The sequence below is a fragment of the Pelophylax lessonae genome, assembly GCF_965119305.1.
Source record: "Pelophylax lessonae genome assembly, chromosome: 11".
NCBI lineage: Eukaryota > Metazoa > Chordata > Amphibia > Anura > Ranidae > Pelophylax > Pelophylax lessonae.
This window is the reverse complement of record NC_138778.1, coordinates 199,303,848-199,329,450: the sequence shown is the minus strand read 5'-3', so window position 1 is coordinate 199,329,450 and position 25,603 is coordinate 199,303,848. Positions and strand designations below refer to the sequence as shown.

The following is a 25,603-nucleotide window of genomic DNA, read 5'->3' as shown; positions in this document are numbered from 1 at the left end:
TCAGTAGGTACACCTCTCTCCCCGGTAGGTACACCTCTCTCTCCGGTAGGTACACCTCTCTCTCCGGTAGTCTCAGGTCTCTCCGGTAGGTACATGTCTCTCCCCGGTAGTCTCAGGTCTCTCCGGTGGATACGTGGCCGGCGGCCTCCCTCTCCCGGTAGGTAATCGTTTATCCCGGAACGGCATGTCACCCGCTCACCCGGAAATGACCCCGTAGCACCGCCTGCGTATCTCCGCCTCCCTCCGGGTGTCCCAGCCCCGCCCCCGGGGTGTGTATTGGAAAGGCGCGGGCTCTCCCGTCCCCGGCTCCCCGCTCTCTCTCAGCCCGGACAGGTGTGGTAGTGCTCCGCTCACCCGCAGCCATTTTGAATGTTGCAGACAAAGGCTTGTCTCTCCCTCCCCGCCCGATCCTCCGCTGTCCTCACTCTATCCCCGGTCCTCCTCCTCCACTCCCAGCCCGGACTCCTCTCACCCTCCCGCCAGGCCCCGCTCTCCTTTCCCCTCCCCCGTTCCTCTCCTCAGCCCTCCGCACCACCAAATCCCGCTCGCAGCCATTTGCCCTCGCCTTATATAGGGCGCCGCCGTCCAATGGGTTCCCTGTGTGCCCGTGACGTGGTAGGCCAGCCGCACAGGCGCAGTAGGCCGCTGCCCTCTTGAGTTTGAGCGGCGGAGTAAAGATGGCGGCGGGTTCGGATCTGCTGGATGATTTCTTCAACACGGACGTGGACGAGAAAGTGGTGAGCGATCTGGTGGGTTCCCTGGAGTCCGAGCTGGCGGCCACCGCCCACCACCACCATCACCACCACCACCCGCAGCAGCCGCCACAGCCGCACCCGGGGCCCCCCGAGGTCCGCAGCCAGGCCCTCGCCAACCATGTTGCCAGCCCTGCTGGGGTAGGGGCCGCCGCCACCGCCGGGGGACAGCCGGAGGCCAAGATCGGACTCCCCCAGGACCTCCCCAAGACGGGTGAGAGGGGCGGGCTGGGCCAGGGAGGGAGCCTGGGGGTGACAGGAGGAGGCCAGCTGGTGTGTGCCACCCAGGGGGGGCAGGAGAGGGTGCCTGGAGGGGGGGCATCACCCTGGGGTGTCTGGGGGCTCCGGGAGTCAGGTGACGGGGGGCTGACCGCTCTCAGGGTGACCCTGGGGGGTGACTGGGGCCCGGCTGGGGTCTGTGCGGGGAAGTTGGGGTATGTCACCCCGCTGTCACCTCTTCAGTGGGGCCGGGGGGTGTCTGCTGCCCGCTGTGACCCCAGGGTGACAAGAGTGTGACCACTATCACCTGGGGGTTACTGGAGGGTGCTAGCGGTGACAAGAGGGTGCCAGGTGCACCTAAAGGGTGTTTGAGTGTGACAAGAGGGTGCCATGTGTGACTAAAGGGTGTGCCTGGAGGGTAAAAGAGGGTACAGGGTGCAGCAGCAGGGTGTCAGGTTTGCCCGGAGGTTGACAGGAGGGTTCCAGGTGTGCTTGGAGGGTGAAAGAGGATGCCAGGTGTACCCAAACTGTGCAGGGTGTAGCAGGAGGGTGCCAGGTGTGCCCAGAGGTTGACAGGAGGGTGCCAGGCTTGCCCAGGGGTTGCCGGGTGTGCCCAGAGGGTATCCGCTTTCCCAGAAGGTGACAAGCATGCCAGCTGTGCTAAGAGGGCAAGAAGAGCTTGCTGACTGTGCCCTAAAGGTGACAGGAGGGGGCCAGTCTTGCCCAGAGCTTGACAGGAGGTTGCCAGTCTTTTCCGGAGGGTGCCAGTCTTGCCCGGAGGTTGACGGGAGGGTGCCAGTCTTGCCCGGAGGTTGACGGGAGGGTGCCAGTCTTGCCCGGAGGTTGACGGGAGGGTGCCAGTCTTGCCCGGAGGTTGACGGGAGGGTGCCAGTCTTGCTCGGAGGTTGACGGGAGGGTGCCAGTCTTGCTTGGCGGTTGACCGGAGGGTGCCAGTCTTGCTTGGCGGTTGACCAGAGGGTGCCAGTCTTTCCCGGAGGTTGCTGGGAGGGTGCCAGTCTTGCCCGGAGGTTGCTGGGAGGGTGCCAGTCTTGCCCGGAGGTTGCCGAGAGGGTGCCAGTCTTGCCTGGAGGGTGCTAGACTTAACCGAGGTTTGACAGGAGGGTGCCAGGTGTGCCCGGAAGGGTGACAGGAGCATGCCCAGAAGGTGACAAGCATGTCAGATGTGTTCAGAGCGCAACAAGACTATGCTGACTGTGCCCCCAAGGGTGACAGGAGGGTTCTAGGTTTGCTTTGAGGGTGACCGAAGCATGCCAGCTACGGCACCCCAGCAATATGTTGCTGTCAGGCTGGTGAGGAGTCAGTGATGTCATGTCGGCTGTAGGAGATTGTCTGGTAAGCTTGTGGCATCTGGGTATACCTGACACTAGTAGTGGGAAGCTCTTGCAGTTGTAAGGGTGGCAGGGTTACCTGGGACGGTGAATGACGCCATGCCCACTGCCAGCTTTGGTTGCGCTTGGAAGGTAGCAGCTGTCATGCCGCTGTCATCTCTTCCTGGGGTGCCAGGGCTGTGACAACTACCATGTTCAGGTGTCAAAGATGTGTCCGCTGTGCCCTGGGGGTGGCAGGGAGTGTACCCTGGGGTTGTCGGGGAGTGTGCCCGCTGCTGCACCCCAGCAACAAGGTTGAGAGTGGCAAGCAATTTCACGGCTGCTGAAGGTTGTCTGGAAATCTTGAGGCGAGTGGGCATACTGGGCACAAGAAGCTGGAAGCTCTGGCAGTCATTCAGTGTCACATAGGGGGGGGGGAGGGGTGAACGGGGTCATACCAGCTTTTATCTGTAGTAGCTAATGGAAGGTAGTAGCTGTCGTTTCTCCTGGGGTGCCAGGGCTTTGACAACTACCACGTTCCAGCCATAAGCCCAGAGGTCGCCAACTGTGTGGTTCAGGTTATTGGGGTCTGATTGCTGAACTTGCTGAAACTTCTGGGGCAGCTAATGCCGGGGTTACCAGGACTACTCTGGCGTACTGTCCTGATTTTCCAGTAATTGTGAAAAGGGTGGAATGTCCTCATTGCTGACCATAGAATTCCTTCCACTTGCCCTGAGATGAGTGGTGTTGGGTGAGGGTGGCAGGGCACATAGCCTGGTATAAAGCGCACTCAGTAAACCATTGCAGAGTGATCACTATGTGCCGAAAACCAAACCTAGTATGCAAAGCTACCAGAGACCTTCTATTACCTGTCCTAACATTTGGCTAGTCCTGCCTTCAGCATGCTGTGTTATGGGGCGATCCTATGCAGCTTTATTGTAGGAGGGTGATGCCAGGCACCTTAGTAATGCAGACTTGGGTGATCAGGCCTGGGTATGCTTCCTAAGGTCCGGGGACATCAGCAGTAGAGCAATCATTCTCAGCCAGGGTTCCTCTAGGTCAGGGGTCTCCACACTATGGCCCTCCAGTTGTTCAGGGACTACAATTCCCATCATGCCTGGTCATGTCAGAGTTTTACACTGACTCATGGAACGTGTAGTTCAGCAACAGCTGGAGGGCCGTAGTTTGGAGACCCCTGTTCTAGAGTTTGCTAGATGTCCCTTAAGCAATGGGCTATTTCTGCCTCTCAGGTAGGTAAAGACTGACACCAATGATCCTTTTAGTAAGGGGTGGGGGGTTCTTCCCACTGATCATACATGTAAGGGTCATTCTTCTCACTCGTCATGTGTGTTAGGGGCATTCTTCTCACTCGTCATGTGTGTTAGGGGCATTCTTCTCACTCGTCATGTATGTAAGGGGCATTCTTCTCACTCGTCATGTGTGTTGGGGGCATTCTTCTCACTCGTCATGTGTGTTAGGGGCATTCTTCTCACTCGTCATGTGTGTTAGGGGCATTCTTCTCACTCGTCATGTATGTAAGGGGCATTCTTCTCACTCGTCATGTATGTAAGGGGCATTCTTCTCACTCGTCATGTGTTGGGGGCATTCTTCTCACTCGTCATGTGTGTTGGGGGCATTCTTCTCACTCGTCATGTATGTAAGGGGCATTCTTCTCACTCGTCATGTGTGTTGGGGGCATTCTTCTCACTCGTCATGTATGTAAGGGGCATTCTTCTCACTCGTCATGTATGTAAGGTGCATTCTTCTCACCCGTCATGTATGTAAGGGGCATTCTTCTCACCCGTCATGTATGTAAGGGGCATTCTTCTCACTCGTCATGTATGTAAGGGGCATTCTTCTCACCCGTCGTATATGTAAGGGGTATTCTTCTCACCCGTCATACATGTAAGGGGCATTCTTCTCACCCGTCATACATGTAAGGGGCATTCTTCTCACCCGTCATACATGTAAGGGGCATTCTTCTCACTCGTCATATATGTAAGGGGCATTCTTCTCACTCGTCATATATGTAAGGGGCATTCTTCTCACTCGTCATATATGTAAGGGGCATTCTTCTCACTCGTCATATATGTAAGGGGCATTCTTCTCACTCGTCATATATGTAAGGGGCATTCTTCTCACTCGTCATGTGTGTTAGGGGCATTCTTCTCACTCGTCATGTGTGTTAGGGGCATTCTTCTCACTCGTCATGTGTGTTAGGGGCATTCTTCTCACTCGTCATGTGTGTTAGGGGCATTCTTCTCACTCGTCATGTGTGTTAGGGGCATTCTTCTCACTCGTCATGTGTGTTAGGGGCATTCTTCTCACTCGTAATATATGTACTGGGCATTCTTCCCACTGACCAACCATACATGTAAGCAGCATTCTTTCCACTGACTATCACAGCAATGTACCACAGGCTGTAGATCTAGTAATCGTTAGTAGGGGTTCCCTTAGGCCAGAAAGGTATTTCAAGGGTTCCTCCATGGTAAAAAGGTTGAGGGTGGCTCCTGTAGGGTTTAAGGGCCTCCATAGACTTTTAAAGGTGTGTCATAATCTCAGGTAGTATATGACAGAAGAGAGTTCATGGGACACGTAGTCATCCTTAGAAACAAGCTCCCACATTGGTATTTATTTTGGGGGTTTATACGGGGGTCCCCTCTGATGTATAATGACAGCTTAGGTTACAGGTGTCATGGTTTTTGTTGGTGAGAGACTTGACTTGAAGAAATGATTACTATAAAATGCAACCAAGGTCAAGGAGCACATAACCCTAATAAACATGTAGATGTTCTTTTGCTGCATTACATTAGAGTGAGTAACCCGTATTTATCCTATTTTGGGATCTGCCTTAGCCTATGACTTAAGCTCAATAGCCTCAGAGATGTACATTGGTTCATATCAAGTTCTCTTGGTAACAGAAGTTGTGTGCTGTTGTCACATTTTAGATTGTTTATAGAATTGGACCCTATACATCTTTATTTCACCATATGTCTTTGCTTCCTAGGAGCAGCTTTACCTGGAGTCCAAGGAGGCGTCATTAACAACACCCGACCGCAAACAGTCCCTCAGCCGGATGGAGTTCAGTCTGCTGGATCAGAGACGGGAGGACCGCTCAGTCAGGCCAAAGCTGGGATCCTAGGCAACATTGTAACTGCTTTGCCCAACCACGGCTCAGGTAATGGCAAACCTGCGGCCCTTCAGACCATGAATGGAAATAATGTTGTTATAAATTCTCATGGACCTGGAGGACATGGAGCTCCGTTTCAGGGGAACAGTAACCCAACGCCAGGCGTTAATCTTGTCAACAATGGCCCTGCTCCTGTCACCAAGGGCGGTGTGAACGCAGCTGCCAATACGGTGATCCAGACTTCTTACCTTGCAACAACCAATGTGTCGGCCTCTGTCATCTCCTCATCTGCATCGACTGTAGGGGCAGCTGGACAGCCCGCAGGCATGGCAGGTGTACCCACTACTGTAGCGCTGGTGAGACCTCTTGTGCATCAGGGAGTGCCAGCCACCCAGAACGGAAGCAATACTGTGATCAATTCCCCTTTGCCAACACCTGGTGGGGTATCTTTGCAAATGAACAGCCAGCCCAGCCCGGCTCCTAGCCAGGTGATCAAATCTGAGTCCCCTAAAACTATTATTCAGACTCCTCAGCAGAGCCAGCCTACCCCTGGGAATATGGTTATTGGACAGACTATGCAAGCAGGACATCCTGGCCCTGGAGTAGCAGCTCCTGGCACCCCGACAGCAATGGGCAAACCTACAGTCAGCACTGTGCCTCCAAGCTTGCCAAGGACTCCTACAGCACCGGGTGGTGGCATCAGGGCGACCATAACACCACCTATGTTAGCGCCGCGGGTGCCACAGCCTCCACAGAACCCACCAAACATCCAAAACTTTCAGCTTCCTCCAGGTAAGAAACTATATTGTCTTTGGGTCAATGTGTTTTTGAAGGTTCTCATTGATCCATGTCATGGTAAATGACTGAAGGTTCTTATGGATCCAGGTCGTGCAATATGTTTGTGAAGGTTCTCTTGATCCGGGTCATGGCATGTGTCTGTGAAGGGTTTCAATGATCCAGATCATGCTATATGTCTGCGAAGGTTCTCATTGATCCAGGTCATGTAAGGTCTGTGGAGGTTCTCATTGATCTAGGTCATGTAAGGTCTGTAGAGGTTCTCATTGATCCAGGTCATGTAAGGTCTGTGGAGGTTCTCATTGATCCAGGTCATGTAAGGTCTGTGGAGGTTCTCATTGATCCAGGTCATGTAAGGTCTGTGGAGGTTCTCATTGATCTAGGTCATGTAAGGTCTGTGGAGGTTCTCATTGATCCGGGTCATGTAAGGTCTGTAGAGGTTCTCATTGATCCAGGTCATGTAAGGTCTGTGGAGGTTCTCATTGATCCGGGTCATAGAATGTGTCTGTGAAGGGTTCTCATTGATCTAAGTCATGGAATGTGTCTGTGGGGGTTGTCATAGATCTGAGTCATGGAATGTGTCTGTGGGGGTTGTCATTGGTCCAGGTGAAGGAATGTATCTGTGAAGGTTCTCATTGTTTCAAGTCATGGAATGTCTGCGAGGGTCCTTACTGATCGGGGTCATGCAATGTGCCTGTGCAGGTTCTCATTGATCGGGGTCATGCAATGTGCCTGTGCAGGTTCTCATTGATCGGGGTCATGCAATGTGCCTGTGCAGGTTCTCATTGATCGGGGTCATGCAATGTGCCTGTGCAGGTTCTCATTGATCGGGGTCATAGACTGTGTCTGTCAAGGTTCTCAATGATCCATGTCATGGAATGTGTCTGTCAAGGTTCTCATTGATCCGGGTCATGGAATGTGTCTGTCAAGGTTCTCATTGATCCGGGTCATGGAATGTGTCTGTCAAGGTTCTCAATGATCCGGGTCATGGAATGTGTCTGTCAAGGTTCTCAATGATTTGGGTCATGGAATGTGTCTGTCAAGGTTCTCATAGATCCGGGTCATGGAATGTGTCTTGTCAAGGTTCTCATTGATCCGGGTCATGGAATGTGTCTGTCAAGGTTCTCAATGATCTGGACTTGTTCTGTAATGTCAAAGGTGTTAAACAGCTATGTTCGAGTCCCTGGACCTAGGTCATCTACGCAGACTGACGGTCCCTGCTGTGAGGTTTGATTATGGACATTTTATTGTACAAAAATGCTATATTTTATGTGATCTCATCTACGTCACTACTTTTACACTTCTTTATTTTGATCCCCATGCATACTTGCTCAGTTCTTTTGCCATCTCCAAATCTTCAATAAAAATGATTGTACCAGAAGATGTTTCGCAGCTTCTTCAGTTGCCATGCATGTTGGGATAATATCCCAAAATCTATATGATAAAGGTAGCACGGGTGCTTCAGTCTAATCCCCATGGCATATGCAGATGTCGATTGTCTGTGAATGGGAAGGTCCTGTTTTGGGACTGTACAATCTTCTTTACCATGGTGATTGGATTAGGGTGGGCATCTGCCTGGCACTCTTTAGAAGTAAAGAAGTGACTAGGAAAAGTTACCCAACCTCTTCAACATTAGAAGACCAGTTCAGCTGAGTGTGAATTGGGAGAGGCGTGCTGTGTGTACCCCTCCCTCTTCTAGTTGTGTTTATACTACATGTGCCTGTTCATCCAACCAATCATTGTCACCCTGCTCTGAAAGCCACAGCTTTGTATGAGGGTCACATGGGGCAGCATTTTGACAGCTTGGAAAGAGTGAGACCCGGAGCATTGTGTAATCTATTCGTTCTGTGCAAATACCATCCTGTGAAGAGTTCCAATCCGAGTCACCTAGAGTGCCCTCAACCCACCTTGTCCCGGTGTGCCTTCCTCCACCGGATCTCTCGGCAGCACAACTCCTATTTCACTCTTCAAGGCTTGCAGTCCGTTCTATTGATCTTTTTTACGATTGTCTGATTTAACCCATTTATGTTGCCAGAACCTAAAACTAACATGGTCAAACTCGCTTTTGTCAATAAATCGGAGAACTGGCTGCAAGGGACTATAGAAGCTTCAGATTTATTGTCATTTTTTATATTAATTTGGAATGCTATTTTCTGACTTGTAGTTTGAATGCTACTTTTTTATTTTTTTGGTTGTTTAGTTGTCATCTGATGGTACAAATGACCCCCAAATCTGTTGTGTTTTTAGAACTTTGGTATATACTTTTAGATGTTCTCATTTTTATTTCTTTATTTATGCCTCTAATCATTTAGAATTGAATAAAATCCTGACTATCAGTTTGTGAAGTCCGTCAGCTGGTGTCACTAGAGGTTTATGTACTCGGATGCTGAAGCATTTCCTCCATAGGAACTGATGTGTGTTTTATCAGTGGTCCCAGCCGTTTTATCCTCTATGAAATGTAACCAGGACATCTGGGTGCACTGCTTTTGTTTTTTGGATTGGCTATTTAACGTGTCCCTAAACACTGCATGTTAATTTAAAATCTCAGTCCAGCATACAGTACTACTTCAGTTATTCAAATCTTCTGATTTCACAAATTGTTTCCTCTTTGCACCCTTCCATGGAGGCTCTTTTCCTTTCACTTCTGTTTTTGTGGGTATGTAGACTGCAGTCACATGTGCCGCTCCCACCATACTACAAATCCCATCCACTATTGCACCTGATGATTCCACTGTGTGCATGCATCTTTTTTTGCATATACAGGTACCTCCAACATCTGTCACTGAGCCGGTCTCAGGAGGGTGGCTACATTCCTTACATACAGTGGGACCATGAAGAGCAAATGTAACCACCTTCATTAGGCTGCATTTGCAACCATGTTGCAATTCCATGTGGGAACCCAGGCGGGGTTCCTGGCAATTTGCTGCAGGAGGGAAGCCCTGCTTGAAAGCAACAAGAGTCTGTGTCCAGGGCCAATCACTTGGAGGTAATCGCAGCTTTGGCAATTATATGAAAGCGGACGCAAAAGGCGGCAGCTGTCAGTCTCCAGGTGCTTTCAATGGGGTTTCCAACCCTTGTGGTTCCTGCATGTAATCGCTTACAACCCCATTCACAAGTGGATCTAGATTTTTTTTTTTTTTATAGAGTAAGAAAAATAAGTGGGTGTATGTGTGTGTATGTATGTATGTGTGTATATATATATATATATATATATACACACACACACACACACCCAGTGCCTTGCGAAAGTATTTGGCCCCCTTGAACTTTGCGACCTTTTGCCACATTTCAGGCTTCAAACATAAAGATGTAAAACCTGTAATTTTTTGTGAAGAATCAAAAACAAGTGGGACACAATCATGAAGTGGAACAAAATTTATTGGATATTTCAAACTTTGTTAACAAATAAAAAAACTGAAAAACTGGGCGTGCAAAATTATTCAGCCCCTTTTACTTTCAGTGCAGCAAACTCTCTCCAGAAGTTCAGTGAGGATCTCTGAATGATCCAATGTTGACCTAAATGACTAATGATGATAAATAGAATCCACCTGTGTGTAATCAAGTCTCCATATAAATGCACCTGCACTGTGATAGTCTCAGAGGTCCATTTAAAGCTCAGAGAGCATCATGAAGAACAAGGAATTCACCAGGCAGGTCCGAGATACTGTTGTGGAGAAGTTTAAAGCTGGATTTGGATACAAAAAGATTTCCAAAGCTTTAAACATCCCAAGGAGCACTGTGCAAGCAATAATATTGAAATGGAAGGAGTATCAGACCACTGCAAATCTACGAAGACCTGGCCGTCCCTCTAAACTTTCAGCTCATACAAGGAGAAGACTGATCAGAGATGCAGCCAAGAGGCCCATGATCCCTCTGGATGAACTGCAGAGATCTACAGCTGAGGTGGGAGACTCTGTCCATAGGACAACAATCAGTCGTATACTGCACAAATCTGGCCTTTATGGAAGAGTGGCAAGAAGAAAGCCATTTCTTAAAGATATCCATAAAAAGTGTCGTTTAAAGTTTGCCACAAGCCACCTGGGAGACACCAAACATGGAAGAAGGTGCTCTGGTCAGATGAAACCAAAATCAAACGTTTTGGCAACAATGCAAAACATTATGTTTGGCATAAAAGCAACACAGCTCATCACCCTGAACACACCATCCCCACTGTCAAACATGGTGGTGGCAGCATCATGGTTTGGGCCTGCTTTTCTTCAGCAGGGACAGGGAAGATGGTTAAAATTGATGGGAAGATGGATGGAGCCAAATACAGGACCATTCTGGAAGAAAACCTGATGGAGTCTGCAAAAGACCTGAGACTGGGATGGAGATTTGTCTTCCAACAAGACAATGATCTAAAACCTAAAGCAAAATCTACAATGGAATGGTTCACAAATAAACATTTCCAGGTGTTAGAATGGCCAAGTCAAAGTCCAGACCTGAATCCAATCGAGAATCTGTGGAAAGAACTGAAAACTGCTGTTCACAAACCCTCTCCATCCAACCTCACTGAGCTCAAGCTGTTTTGCAAGGAGGAATGGGCAAAAATTTCAGTCGCTCGATGTGCGAAACTGATAGAGACATACCCCAAGCGACTTACAGCTGTAATCGCAGCAAAAGGTGGCGCTACAAAGTATTAACTTAAGGGGGCTGAATAATTTTGCACGCCCAATTTTTCAGTTTTTTATTTGTTAAAAAAGTTTGAAATATCCAATAAATTCCGTTCCACTTCATGATTGTGTCCCACTTGTTGATTCTTCACAAAAAATTACAGTTTTATATCTTTATGTTTGAAGCCTGAAATGTGGCAAAAGGTCGCAAAGTTCAAGGGGGCCGAATACTTTCGCAAGGCACTGTGTATGTGTATATATTTTGTGTGTGGAGATATTTAGTATGTATTGCTCAAAAATCTTATAGGAACACTTTGAAAACACATAAAAAAAAATCTCATGCTGGATATCTATACTGATATGGACTGGGTAATGTGTTAGGAAGGAAAGGATGCCACATCGTTTGGAAATGAAAATTATCACCCTACAGAGGGCTGAATTCAAAGACACCCCGAAAATCAAAGAGAAAAAATGCTAGTCCATTTTGAAATTTGCAGCGACTCAGAATGGTACTCAGTAGTTTGTATGGCCCCCACGTGCTTGTATGCATGCCTGACAATGTTGGAGCATGCTCCTAATGAGACCATGGATGGTGCCCTGGGGTATTTCCCCCCAGATCTGGACCAGGGCATCACTGAGCTCCTGAACAGACTGAGTTGCAACCTGGTGGCATCAGACTGAAACATAGGTGTTCTATTAGATTTAGGTCAGGCGAGCATGGGGGTCATTCAATGGTATCCATTACTTTATCCTCCAGGAACTGGCTGCATACTCTCACCACATAAGGCCGGGTATGGTTGTGCACCAGGAGGAACCCAGGACCCACTGCACCAGCGTAGGGTCTGACAATGGGTCTAAGGATTTCATCCCGATACCTAATGGCAGTCAGGGTTCCATTGTCTAACCTGTAGAGGTCTGTGCGTCCCTCCATGGATATGTTTCCCCAGACCATCACTGACCCACCACCAAACCTGTCATGCTGAACGATGTTACAGGCAGCATAATGTTCTCCATGGCTTCTCCAGACCCTTTCACGACCTGCTCTCATCTGTGAAAAGCACAGGGTGCCAGTGGTGGTCCTGCCAATTCTGGTGTTCAATGGCAAATGCCAATCGGGCTCCGCAGTGCCAGGCAGTGAGCACAGGGCCCGCTAGAGGACGTCGGGTCCTCAGGCCACCCTCCATGAAGTCTATTTCTCATTGTTTGTTCAGATATATTCATGCCAGTGGCCTGCAGGAGGTCATTTTGTAGGTCTCTGGCAGAGCTCATCCTGTTCCTCCTTGCACAAAAGAGCAGATACCGGTCCTGCTGATGGGTTAAGGATCTTCTACAGCCCTTTCCAGTTCTCCGAGTAACTGCCTGTCTCCTGGAATCTCCTTCATGCTCTTGACACTGTGATGGGAGACACAGCAAACCTGTCAATGGTACGTATTGATGTGCTGTTCTGGAGGAGTTGGACTGCCTGTGCAACCTCTATAGGGTCTACGTATTGCCTCATGCTACCAGTAGTGATGCTGACCCTAGCCAAATGCAACACTAGGTAAAAACAGATAGAAAAGAGTAAGGAAAAAGTCAGTGGCCTGTAAAACCACTCCTGTTTTGGAGGTCATCCCATTGTTGCCCATCTAGTGCACCTGTTGTTAATTTTATGAACACTGAAGCAGCTGAAACTGATTAACGACCCCCTCTGCTACTTACCTTACCAGATCAATGTCCATTGAATTGACTTGATGCTATACTCTGATTAAAAAGTATTTTTTTTTTTTTTTTGAGCAGTGGATAGATAGATAGATATCTCTATCTTATATATATATATATATATATATATAAATGCAGGGCTCGACAAATCCCAGGCGCCAGGTCGCATTGGCGACTAGAAAGCGGCATGGCACCTGGGCTGCACTTCAGTAGGTGTCCTCTCCCCATGCCAGACATCCCAAGTCTCCCGTGAGGTGCGGGATTCTCCCTCATGCGGGCTGAGGCTCCCTGACACCCGCAAGTGCCATGCGATATCCCGGCTCCGGGCTGTCAGAACAGAGCCGATGTATCCTGTATAGTTTCAGCCCCATCCTGTCAGAGGCGGAGTGATATTAAATGCACACTCTGTTGATGTCTCTCAGAGGAGCCAGCATTACCCGCCAGCAGTAAGTCATATGTGCTAGGGGTTAGGGCTGCACGATATTGAAAAAAAAAATCACATTGCAATATTTTTTCCCCCAACGATATATATTGCGATATTTTTTTGCGGCGGATCCTTTTTTTTTTCGCGCATTTTTAGTAGTGCAGAGTTACTACAGCGTGCCCCCATTCAATGCAGTGACCAGCGTGCCCCCCCCCCCATCAATGCAGTGACCAGTGTGCCCCCCCATCAATGCAGTGACCAATGTGCCCCCCCATCAATGCAGTGACCAGCGTGCCCCCCCCCCCATCAATGCAGTGACCAGCGTGCCACCCCATCAATGCAGAGAGACTTACCTACTATCGTTCAGCCCTATTAGGGGTGCAACCAGCCCCCAGCACATAATGGTAAGTTTAACAGCATGTGCAGTGTTTCTGACTCCTCCCACCATGACCACTTCAAATCACTGAAGTGGTCATGGTGGTTAGTGTTTTTATATCTCTCCGAGGAAGTAAACCTCCGTATACTGATTGCATTTCATTTGATCATCCTCTAGTGGTGTTAAATTAGTGGGGGGAGGTGAAGGTGGAGTGCCACCTTCCTGAAATTAGTTTTTGCAGGTTGGGCTGTTTGTTGTCCCCATGTGGCCCCTGCCCGCGGGTGTGCGGACTAAAATGCCGTGCCGGCCGGTAATTGAGGCCGTGGCTTTGCGGCCTGCTGGAGCGAGACACTTTGGGGAACTAGCGCCCTCCTGTGGTGGCCAGGGATGCAACAAGTAGTCAATGGTGGCGCTGAGGGTTTCCCCTGTCTGTTCTCACTGCCCAGTGCGCCCACCCATCTCTTTCCAAACAGAGGAGGCTGAAGGTGTTGCCGGCTTGATCTGGCACCCTGTCTTTACCGGTGAGTGGACAGGGAGTGTGGGGCAGCTGGTTGGAACGGTCTCCGTTCCCTTTACAACCCCACAAAGATGGAAACCGTTTTTTATTATTCTTTTTTTTTTCCCATGAAAATACATTTTTTATTTTTCATTCTCTCCCTGTCATGCCACACAGCCGAAGGCCCTTTTCACACAGGCTGTCGGATCAGGTCCACCTGTCAGTTTTTCGGACGGACCTGATCGGACCCTCCAGTCTCCTCCATGGAACAGTGGATGTCCGCTGCCATCCGATCCTGTCCGCCAAAAACAGATGGATGGTGGTCCTACTTTACATCCCTCCGATGGATTGAATCGGATGGAAATGGGACAGGCAGTCCATTTCCATCTGATTGCCCCATAGAGGAGAGCGGGGCTGTGTTAGTGTTTGCTCTGCATAGCGGAGCGGACAAGACCTGTCATCTGCCTGTTCAGATGGGATTAGCAGAGAAGTCCCCGCTGAGCAAGCAGATTCCGCTTAGTGGAGGTGCCCATAAAAAAGGGGCCTAAGGTGGCATGGGTTACTGGATCTCCTATCGCCCCCACCTTGCTGCACTGTCTTTCCCTAGTGAGCCACTGCCCATCACACCATCAGGCCAAGTACACACGGGTCGAATGCTGGGCACCATCAGCCGGTTCAATAAAAACTGGTCACTATGTGGCCTGTGTGTATGACAGCCAGTCTTTCAGAAGCCAGCCATTCGGCATGCGCGGGGAAAAAATGGCTCATATCTTCATTTTTTTTTTTTTTTTTTTTTTTTTTAGCTGGTTCCTATAGATTCCAAGCACATTTGTCAAGCCATGTATGTATATACACACACACACACACACACACAGTATCTGACAAAAGTGAGTGCACCTCTCACATTTTTGTAAATATTTTATTATATCTTTTCATGTGACAACACTGAAGAAATGACACTTTTCTACAATGTAAAGTAGTGAGTGTACAGCTTGTATAACAGTGTAAATTTGCTGTCCCCTCAAAATAACTCAACACACAGCCATTAATGTCTAAAGCACTGGCAACAAAAGTGAGTACACCACTAAGTCAAAATGTACAAATTGGGTCCAAAATGTCAATATTTTGTGTGGCCGCCATTATTTTCTAGCACTGCCTTAACCCTCTTGGGCATGGAGTTCACCAGAGCTTCACAGGTTGTCACTGGAGTCCTCTTCCACTCCTCCATGATGACATCACAGAGCTGGTGGATGTTGGAGACCTTGCGCTCCTCCACCTTCTGTTTAAGGATGCCCCACAGATGCTCAATAGAGTTTGGATTTGGTGAGATGCTTGGCCAGTCCATCACCTTTACCCTCAGCTTCTTTAGCAAGGCAGTGGTTGTCTTGGAGGTGTGTTTGGGGTCGTTATCATGTTGGAATACTGCCCTGCGGCCCAGTCTCTGAAGGGAGGGGATCATGCTCTGCTTCAGTACATGTTGGCATTCATGGTTGCCTCAATGAACTGTAGCTCCCCAGTGCCGGCAGCACTCATGCAGCCCCAGACCATGACACTCCCACCACCATGCTTGACTGTAGGCAAGACACACTTGTCTTTGTACTCCTCACCTGGTTGCCGCCACACACGCCTGACACCATCTGAACCAAATAAGTTTATTTTGGTCTCATCAGACTACAGGACATGGTTCCAGTAATCCATGTCCTTAGTCTGCTTGTCTTCAGCAAACTGTTTGTGGGCTTTCTTGTGCATCATCTTTAGAAGAGGCTTCCTTATGGGAGGACAGCTATGCAGATTTAATGCAGTGTGCGGCGTATGGTCTGAGCACTGACAGGCTGACCCCCCCCCACCCCTTCACCCTCTGCAGCAATGCTGGCAGCACTCATATATCTATTTCCCAAAGACAACCTCTGGATATGAAGCTGAGCACGTGCACTCAACTTCTTTGGTTGACCATTGCGAGGCCTGTTCTAAGTGGAACCTGTCCTGGTAAACTGCTGTATGGTCTTGGCCACTGTGCTGCAGCTCAGTTTCAGGGTCTTGGCAATCTTCTTATAGCCTAGGCCGTCTTTATGTAGAGCAACAATTCTTTTTTCCAGATCCTCAGAGTTCTTTGCCATGAGGTGCCATGTTGAACTTCCAGTGACCGGTATGAGAGAGTGAGAGCGATAACACCAAATTTAACACACCTGCTCCCCATTCACACCTGAGACCTTGTAACACTAACGAGTCACATGACATTGGGGAGGGAAAATGGCTAATTGGGCCCAATTTGGACATTTTCACTTAGGGGTGTACTAGGGCTGGGCGATTTTGCCTAAAAAAAAATCTTCGATTTTTAAAGAAAAATTCGAGTTTCGATTCGATTTTAGTTATTTTTTAAGTGCATTGGAAAAAAAAAAAAAAGACTGCAGACATCAGATATAGTGTCAAAAGTGCAACTTTATTGCTATTTTAACTCCTCAAGAGTTAAAATGCGTAGAATTTTTTGACTGTGTTGTTCTTTTAATAGACTACTAGACATTAGAGAGTAAAAGAAGACGCGGGGGCGTCGCACTGAGCGGGGAGGGAGGAGAGCTCACTGTGTTGAGGGAGGACTGAGGAAGGAGAAGCGCTGTATATGTGTGTCTGACTCTGACGGACTACCGCCGCGCCTGGATGTTGTGACGTCAGCTGCGGGCGGTGCGTGTGCGATGCGGGAACAGGCTGAGAATTCGCAGCCTTCCTGCATCGCATAAGTGTGAACCGGACCTTATGCGATGCGGGAAGGCTGCAAACTCGCAGCCTGTTCCCGCATGGCACACGCACCCCCGGCAGTTCACACTGCCATATGCGATACGCTGGGGGTGTCAATGTAATCTTAACGACACCCCCAGTTTGATCGCATATCGCAGTGCGATCGTGCAGTTCGCACAGGATCGGATCGCACAAGTGTGAACCGCTGTGCGATCCGATCCTGATGCGGCTTCCAAAAAGGGTCCTGTGCGAGTTTGCTGTGGGTGCGAATTTAGCCAAAGTGTATGGCTAAACTCGCACCGCACAGCCGATCGCATGTAATGAAGGAGCTGTGCGCTCCGACATTACATGCGAACCCCGCACTCGCAGTAGTGTGAACCGGGGCTGAAACGTTTCTTTTTTTTTTTTTTTTTGTTTTAACTCGAGTTTTTTTTTTTTTTTTTTTTGAGTTCTACTGCTTTTTATTTAGTATGTTTGTTTGTTTTTTTGAAAATGCTGCAGTAAGAAGAATTCAGACTTTATTACATGTTTTTATATTCAATGTCCATGTCTCATTACAAGTTAACTTGGTGTCTTCAGCTTTAGGAAGATGCAAAGTGTGTTCATGTCACTGGGAATATTGGTTCCAAAATGGGATTACCACTTCAGTTTTAGCCGACCTAGATAGTTTTCCCTCATTTCCACCATCCCTGGTTGTCCACATTGTATGCCACGTCATATGCTGTTCTCCATACTAGCCACCGAACTCCCCACCGCCGCGCCTGGATGTGACGTCAGCTGCGGGCGGTGCGTCTGTACAGGCCGGGGCTGCGGCGTGCTGTGATAGGTACAGACAGTCTCCCTGGCCTGGATGTGACGTCAGCTGCGGGGCGGGCGGTGCGTCTGTACAGGCCGGGGCTGCGGCGTGCTGTGATAGGTACAGACAGTCTCCCTGGCCTGGATGTGACGTCAGCTGCGGGGCGGGCGGCGCGTCTGTACAGGCCGGGGCTGCGGTGCGCTGTGATAGGTACAGACAGTCTCCCTGGCCTGGATGTGACGTCAGCTGCGGGGCGGGCGGTGCGTCTGTACAGGCCGGGGCTGCGGCGCGCTGTGATCATCACAGCGCGCCGCAGCCCCGGCCTGTACAGACGCACCGCCCGCCCCGCAGCTGACGTCACATCCAGGCCGGGGAGACTACCTATCACAGCGCACCGCCCGCCCCGCAGCTGACGTCACATCCAGGCGCGGCGGTGGGGAGTTCGGTGGCTAGTATTGTACAAAAAACTTGAGTTTAACAAAAATCGTTTCCAACCAAAAAATCGATTTATCGCCCAGCCCTAGGGTGTACACATTTTTGTTGCCAGCGGTTTAGACATTAATGGCTGTGTGTTGAGTTATTTTGAGGGGACAGCAAATGTACACTGTTATACAAGCTGTACACTCACTACTTTACATTGTAGCAAAGTGTCATTTCTTCAGTGTTATCACATGAAAAGATGTAATAAAATATTTACACAAATGTGAGGGGTGTGTATATATATATGTGTGTATATGTATATGTGTATATATATATATATATATTCTTCAAAATGTTCCTGCACTATATGTAAATATAATAGAGTTAGTGGCGGAAAATCGTTTTTGAAAAACCCTGATATATATAAAATTTTTTTTACAGTATTAATAAAAAAAAAAAAAAAAATAAATATATATAATATATTATATTATAGAGAGATTTATTGTGTTTTTTTTTTTTTTAAATTGTATTTACCATGACATTAAAGTTCTATTTCTTTGCTTCCCATAAACTGATATCTCCTTCTCCTGATTGTGAACTCCGTGTGGCTGTGTCCTAAAGATTAGGTGAAGGTCCCATGTGTTTTTCTTCTTCTTTTTTTTTTTTTTTTTTTTTTTTTTTGTGCAGCCAGAATCAGCGGAGTTGCTGATAGAACGCATTTGAAATTGACAGCTGCAATCTGATTGGCTACTGTGCTCACATGACTTCCTTCAGTCTTTTAAAAAATTGTCTTGGTGTTTTAGGTTCAGTTAAAGGTCTGTGGTCACAGACTGAAGTAGGTCTCACGGGGAAGGGTGGGGGGACTTTTGATGGTGTCTGGATGAGTGGAGCTCAGCTGAAACACGATTATTTTTCTTAACTCGTCTTCATTTTGCAGACCTCTCTCCGTGCCGTGTGTTCCTCTGATCTTATTCTACATGTTCAGTCCCGGGTCACAGCAGAAAACTTTGCGCGCCTTTTGCTGAGTTATTTTAGAACGGGCTTCCTCAAACTTTTTATCATAGAGGAACCCTTGAAATAACTTTTCAGGTATCCAGGAATCCCAGCTGATAATTTATTATATCTCCATCTTGTGGTATGTGTAGTGTGGACAGTAGAATGCAGATATTGGATTAAATAGAGGAATAAGCATTCTGACACTATATGATTATCTATCTAGCCTTTATTTTCTGTAATAATGATGAGAAAAGAAAAACTCAGTGAAAATGTGTAGTGTTTTTTTCATATTGATGGTTGGGGGGAAGTACCCCTTATCATTGGTGGCCAGTGGGAAGAATGCTTCCTGCACTGGTGGCCAGTGGGAAGAATGCTTCCTGCACTGGTGGCCAGTGGGAAGGACTATCAATGAAACAAGCGCCCTCTCAGACTGGTAATCCAATGAGAGAAGTGCCCCCTTATATTGGTGTTAGTGGGAAGCATGGGCCTTATTTTGGTACCTTGGCATTTAGTGGGAGCAATGTTCCTTGCGTTGGCGGCCAGCGGGGAGCATGCCCCTTGCGTTGGCGGTCAGGGGGGGGAGCATGCCCCTTGCGTTGGCGGTCAGCGGGGGAGCATGCCCCTTGCGTTGGCGGTCAGGGGGGGAGCATGCCCCTTGCGTTGGCGGTCAGGGGGGGAGCATGCCCCTTGCGTTGGCGGTCAGGGGGGGGAGCATGCCCCTTGCGTTGGCGATCAGCGGGGGAGCATGCCCCTTGCGTTGGCGGTCAGGGGGGGAGCATGCCCCTTGCGTTGGGGGTCAGGGGGGGAGCATGCCCCTTGCGTTGGGGGTCAGGGGGGGAGCATGCCCCTTGCGTTGGGGGTCAGGGGGGGAGCATGCCCCTTGCGTTGGGGGTCAGGGGGGGAGCATGCCCCTTGCGTTGGCGGCCATCAGGGGAGCATGCCCCTTGCGTTGGCGGCCATCAGGGGAGCATGCCCCTTGCGTTGGCGGCCATCAGGGGAGGATGCCCCTTGCGTTGGCGGCCATCAGGGGAGCATGCCCCTTGCGTTGGCGGCCATCAGGGGAGCATGCCCCTTGCGTTGGCGGCCGGCGTGGAGGAGGCCCCTTGCGTTGGCGGCCGGTGTGGAGGAGGCCCCTTGCGTTGGCGGCCGGCGTGGAGGAGGCCCCTTGCGTTGGCGGCCGGCGTGGAGGAGGCCCCTTGCGTTGGCGGCCGGCGTGGAGGAGTCCCCTTGCGTTGGCGCCCGGCGGGGAGGAGGCCCCTTGCGTTGGCGCCCGGCGGGGAGGAGGCCCCTTGCGTTGGCGCCCGGCGGGGAGGAGGCCCCTTGCGTTGGCGCCCGGCGGGGAGGAGGCCCCTTGCGTTGGCGCCCAGCGGGGAGGAGGCCCCTTGCGTTGGCGCCCAGCGGGGAGGAGGCCCCTTGCGTTGGCGCCCAGCGGGAAGAATGTTCCCCTAAATGGCTCAAGAGATAATTAGTGCCATAGGTTACTTATTTGAAAGGTAGAAGTTGCTCATTGCCCATGAGACCCCCGGCAATCTTTGGAGGAACCCTGGCTGAGAAACTGTGCTTAAAGTGATTTGTAAACGTCTTCTTTATGTTTCTTTTTTTCTTTATAGAAAATGGGTTTATACATAGTTAGACTTGCTGGAATTGCACAGAGCGACCTCGAGCTTCCTCCTCTTGGTGCTCCTGGATCCTTCTCTCTGACTAGTACCCCCCCCCCCATAGGAAGCAGTTTTCTGTGGGGGGCACATGTGCAGGCGCATTTTGTGTAAATGAGGGGCTGTGTGCTTTGCTTTCCTCTTGTAATTCTTCTCTTGGCTGTGGAAAGTTCTGGAACTTTTATTACATCTTTCACTTTCTGGTCTTATCCGCTCCTTCTCAATCTGGAATTTGTGGCACAGAACCGAGCTACAACTTCAGTCACCTTTCTTGTAGAACACCTTTCTGTGGTGTGATAATTCTGATCTTGGATTCGCAGCCTGAAAAACATTGTGTGCTGTATCCGACATGTTCGCTCTTCTAGTCTGAGTCTTCAGTGGTTTTAGTAGTTTTGTGTGTGCGTGACTTTTTTTTTTTTTACTTTTTACTTTTTTTTTTTTTTTGTGTTTTTTAGGCCCCTTTCACACTTGTGCGACTTAAAAGTTTCACGATTTTACTGCGCCTTTGTTGCCGCGATTTTTGGCACAATTTTGATGCGATTTTGACTGGGTTTGAAGCAATGCCTATGTCTTTTGACTTCAAAGCGCATCAAAATCGGGCCAAAGTAGTGCAGGGACTACTCTGAAGTCGGTGTGACTTCAAGTCATACAGATATGAACGGTACTTATTGGAAATAATGGAGAACGACTTGTCATGCGATTTTGCAGTCCCAAATCACAGGACAAGTGTAAAAGGGGCCTTAAAGCAGAACTCCAGGTAAAAGTAAACGAAGTGTCTTTTGCAGGGTTCGCAGAATCTTTGTACTTTCATAGTTATACGCCTTTTAAATTGGGCAAATTGTTATTGATAAATAATGCGGTGATCCTGCCATTTTCATGTTTTATCACCTTCCTTCCGGTGCCGACTATGCCTTGTAGCCGCTATTCGCATGGCTATCCCTTTCACACTTATGCGACCTATGTGATTTTGACTGGATTTGAAGAAATGCCTATGTCTTTGGACCTCAGAACATATTAAAATCTTCCCAAAGTAGTGCAGGGACTACTTTGAAGTTGTTGCGATTTTGAAGTCGTACAGATATGAATGGTACTCATTGGAAATCATGGAGTACGACTTGTCCTACGATTTGGGACTGCAAAGTCGCATAAGTCGCACCAGTGTGAAAGGGGCCTAAGGGTTCTTTCACATACAAAGTCTGCCAGGCGGACTCGTTTTTCTCAGTGGGGGATCGATCCCCCGCTGAGAATATGGGGGGGGGACTGAGGACTGGAATGTGGGGGGGGGGCTGAGGACTGGAATGTGGGGGGGGGGGCTGAGGATTGGATTGTGGGAGAAATGAGGATTGGAATGTGGGGGGAGCTGACTGGAATGTGGGGGGAAGGGGGCTGAGGACTGGAATGTGGGGGGAGGGGGGGCTGAGGATTGGATTGTGGGAGAAGTGAGGATTGGAATGTGGGGGGAGCTGACTGGAATGTGGGAGAAGTGAGGATTGGAATGTGGGGGGAGGGGGGGGGGGGCTGAGGACTGGAATGTGGGGGAAGGGGGGGCTGAGGACTGGAATGTGAGAGAAGTGAGGACTGGAATGTGGGGGGGGGAGCTGAGGACTGGAATGTGGGGGGGGGGGGGCTGAGAACTGGAATGTGAGAGAAGTGACGACTGGAATGTGGGGGGGGGGGGGAGCTGAGGACTGGAATGTGGGATAAGTGACGACTGGAATGTGGGGGGGGGGAGCTGAGGACTGGAATGTGGGGGGGGGGCAGCTGAGGACTGGAATGTGGGAGAAATGACGACTGGAATGTGGGGGGGGGGAGCTGAGGACTGGAATGTGGGGGGGGGGAGCTGAGGACTGTAATGTGGGAGAAATGACGACTGGAATGTGGGGGGGGGGGGGGCTGAGGACTGGAATGTGGGGGGGGGGGGGAGCTGAGGACTGGAATGTGGGAGAAATGACGACTGGAATGTGGGGGGGGCTGAGGACTGGAATGTGGGAGAAGTGAGGACTGGAATGTGGGGGGGGGGAGCTGAGGACTGGAATGTGGGGGGGGGGGAGCTGAGGACTGGAATGTGGGGGAGCTGAGGACTGGAATGTGGGGGGGGAGCTGAGGACTGGAATGTGGGGGGGGAGCTGAGGACTGGAATGTGGGGGGGGGGCTGAGGACTGGAATGTGGGGGGGGGGGGCTGAGGACTGGAATGTGGGGGGGGGGAGCTGAGGACTGGAATGTGGGGGGGGGGGAGCTGAGGACTGGAATGTGGGGGGGGGGAGCTGAGGACTGGAATGTGGGGGGGGGGGGAGCTGAGGACTGGAATGTGGGGGGGGGGGAGCTGAGGACTGGAATGTGGGGGGGGGGGAGCTGAGGACTGGAATGTGGGGGGGGGGGGAGCTGAGGACTGGAATGTGGGGGGGGAGCTGAGGACTGGAATGTGGGGGGGGAGCTGAGGACTGGAATGTGGGGGGGGGGGGGCTGAGGACTGGAATGTGGGGGGGAGCTGAGGACTGGAGTGGGGGGGGGGGAGCTGAGGACTGGAATGTGGGGGGGGGGAGCTGAGGACTGGAATGTGGGGGGGGGGAGCTGAGGACTGGAATGTGGGGGGGGGGGAGCTGAGGACTGGAATGTGGGGGGGGGGAGCTGAGGACTGGAATGTGGGGGGGGGGAGCTGAGGACTGGAATGTGGGGGGGGGGGCTGAGAACTGGAATGTGAGAGAAGTGATGACTGGAATGTGGGGGGGGGGGGGAAGCTGAGGACTGGAATGTGGGGGGGGGGGAGCTGAGGACTGGAATGTGGGGGGGGGAGCTGAGGACTGGAATGTGGGGGGGGGGGGAGCTGAGGACTGGAATGTGGGAGAAGTGAGGACTGGAATGTGGGGGGGGGGGGCTGAGAACTGGAATGTGAGAGAAGTGACGACTGGAATGTGGGGGGGGGGGAGCTGAGGACTGGAATGTGGGATAAGTGACGACTGGAATGTGGGGGGGGGGGGAGCTGAGGACTGGAATGTGGGGGGGGGGAGCTGAGGACTGGAATGTGGGGGGGGGGGGAGCTGAGGACTGGAATGTGGGGGGGGGGGGGGGAGCTGAGGACTGGAATGTGGGGGGGGGGGGAGCTGAGGACTGGAATGTGGGGGGGGGGGAGCTGAGGACTGGAATGTGGGGGGGGGGGGAGCTGAGGACTGGAATGTGGGGGGGGGCTGAGGACTGGAATGTGGGGGGGGAGCTGAGGACTGGAATGTGGGGGGGGAGCTGAGGACTGGAATGTGGGGGGGGGGGCTGAGGACTGGAATGTGGGGGGGGGGGGAGCTGAGGACTGGAGTGGGGGGGGGGGGGAGCTGAGGACTGGAATGTGGGGGGGGGGGAGCTGAGGACTGGAATGTGGGGGGGGGGAGCTGAGGACTGGAATGTGGGGGGGGGGAGCTGAGGACTGGAATGTGGGGGGGGGGGGAGCTGAGGACTGGAATGTGGGGGGGGGGGGGGCTGAGAACTGGAATGTGAGAGAAGTGATGACTGGAATGTGGGGGGGGGGGAAGCTGAGGACTGGAATGTGGGGGGGGGGGAGCTGAGGACTGGAATGTGGGGGGGGGAGCTGAGGACTGGAATGTGGGGGGGGGGGGGAGCTGAGGACTGGAATGTGGGAGAAGTGAGGACTGGAATGTGGGGGGGGGGGCTGAGAACTGGAATGTGAGAGAAGTGACGACTGGAATGTGGGGGGGGGGGGGAGCTGAGGACTGGAATGTGGGATAAGTGACGACTGGAATGTGGGGGGGGGGGGGAGCTGAGGACTGGAATGTGGGGGGGGGAGCTGAGGACTGGAATGTGGGGGGGGGGCAGCTGAGGACTGGAATGTGGGGGGGGGGGAGCTGAGGACTGGAATGTGGGGGGGGGAGCTAAGGACTGGAATGTGGGAGAAATGACGATTGGAATGTGGGGGGGGGGGGGGCTGAGGACTGGAATGTGGGGGGGGCTGAGGACTGGAATGTGGGGGGGGGAGCTGAGGACTGGAATGTGGGAGAAATGACGACTGGAATGTGGGGGGGGCTGAGGACTGGAATGTGGGAGAAGTGAGGACTGGAATGTGGGGGGGGGGAGGTGAGGACTGGAATGTGGGGGGGGAGCTGAGGACTGGAATGTGGGGGGGGGGGCTGAGGACTGGAATGTGGGGGGGGGGGGGAGCTGAGGACTGGAATGTGGGGGGGGGGGTGGAGCTGAGGACTGGAATGTGGGGGGGGGGGAGCTGAGGACTGGAATGTGGGGGGGGGGGAGCTGAGGACTGGAATGTGGGAGAAGTGACGACTGGAATGTGGGGGGCTGAGGACTGGAATGTGGGGGGGAGCTGAGGACTGGAATGTGGGGGGGGGGGGGAGCTGAGGACTGGAATGTGGGGGGGGGGGGGAGCTGAGGACTGGAATATGGGAGAAGTGATGACTGGAATGTGGGGGGCTGAGGACTGGAATGTGGGGGGGGGAGCTGAGGACTGAAATGTGGGGGGGAGGTGCTGCTGGTCACGGCGTGCTGCTCATCGCTCAGTCAGGAGAACTAGCTGCAGGGCAGACTGAACATGTCAAGGGGGGGGGGGGGGGGGAACGGATGTCAGGCTGTGTTCTTCTATGTCTTCCATCGCATGTTTCGGCAATGTGACTATTGCCCACGCTCGCAGCACGATGTCAATGTGAAAATCGTATATTATTCAGCCCTACTGAGGACACCCATCAAGAGGGGATCTTGATGTGAAGGGGGAGGGGACTGTGATGTGCAGTAGGGACGGAGGACGCTGATGTAAGAATGGGCTAAGATCTGTGCATGTGCATTAGGTGCACACATCATGGGCTGCACCACCCGCAAGAATCACAGAAAGAAGTCCTTTTACCTATTTTTAAAAAATTGCGCAGCACCAAGCCGCATGGTGCTGAAGCAACATATGCCGTTTGGCGCACGTGAAAATGCGCAACGGTACCGACCTGATATTCGGACCTCTCCTAGAAGAAAATTTTACTGACCGGACCTTGGTGAATTGTAATTCAATACCCCTGCTCTATAGGGTCCAGGTATGGCCTCATGCTGCCAGCAGTGACACTGATCCTAACCAGATGCAAAACTAGTGAAAAACAGTCAGAAAAGAGGAGTAGGTAAAACAAAGTCTGGCCTGCACCTGTAAAACCATTCCTGTTTTGGAGGTGGTT

The 25,603-nt window shown here is 51.2% G+C and overlaps 1 protein-coding gene across 4 annotated transcripts in view; it reads left to right on the top strand.

Annotated features, from left to right (window-relative positions):
* Nucleotides 1-270: 270 nt before the first annotated feature.
* TAF4 (TATA-box binding protein associated factor 4) overlaps nucleotides 271-25,603 on the top strand; it is a 136,424-nt gene continuing 111,091 nt past the window's right edge. For 2 of the 4 annotated variants that reach the window (XM_082271520.1, XM_082271518.1), the window contains exons 1-2: nucleotides 271-966; nucleotides 5,307-6,221. In XM_082271520.1, the coding sequence (XP_082127646.1) occupies nucleotides 678-966; nucleotides 5,307-6,221 (1,204 nt within the window). In that variant the 5' untranslated portion in view covers nucleotides 271-677. The remainder of the gene's footprint in view (nucleotides 967-5,306; nucleotides 6,222-25,603) is intronic. The other 2 variants (XM_082271519.1, XM_082271521.1) reach the window with 2 other exon arrangements.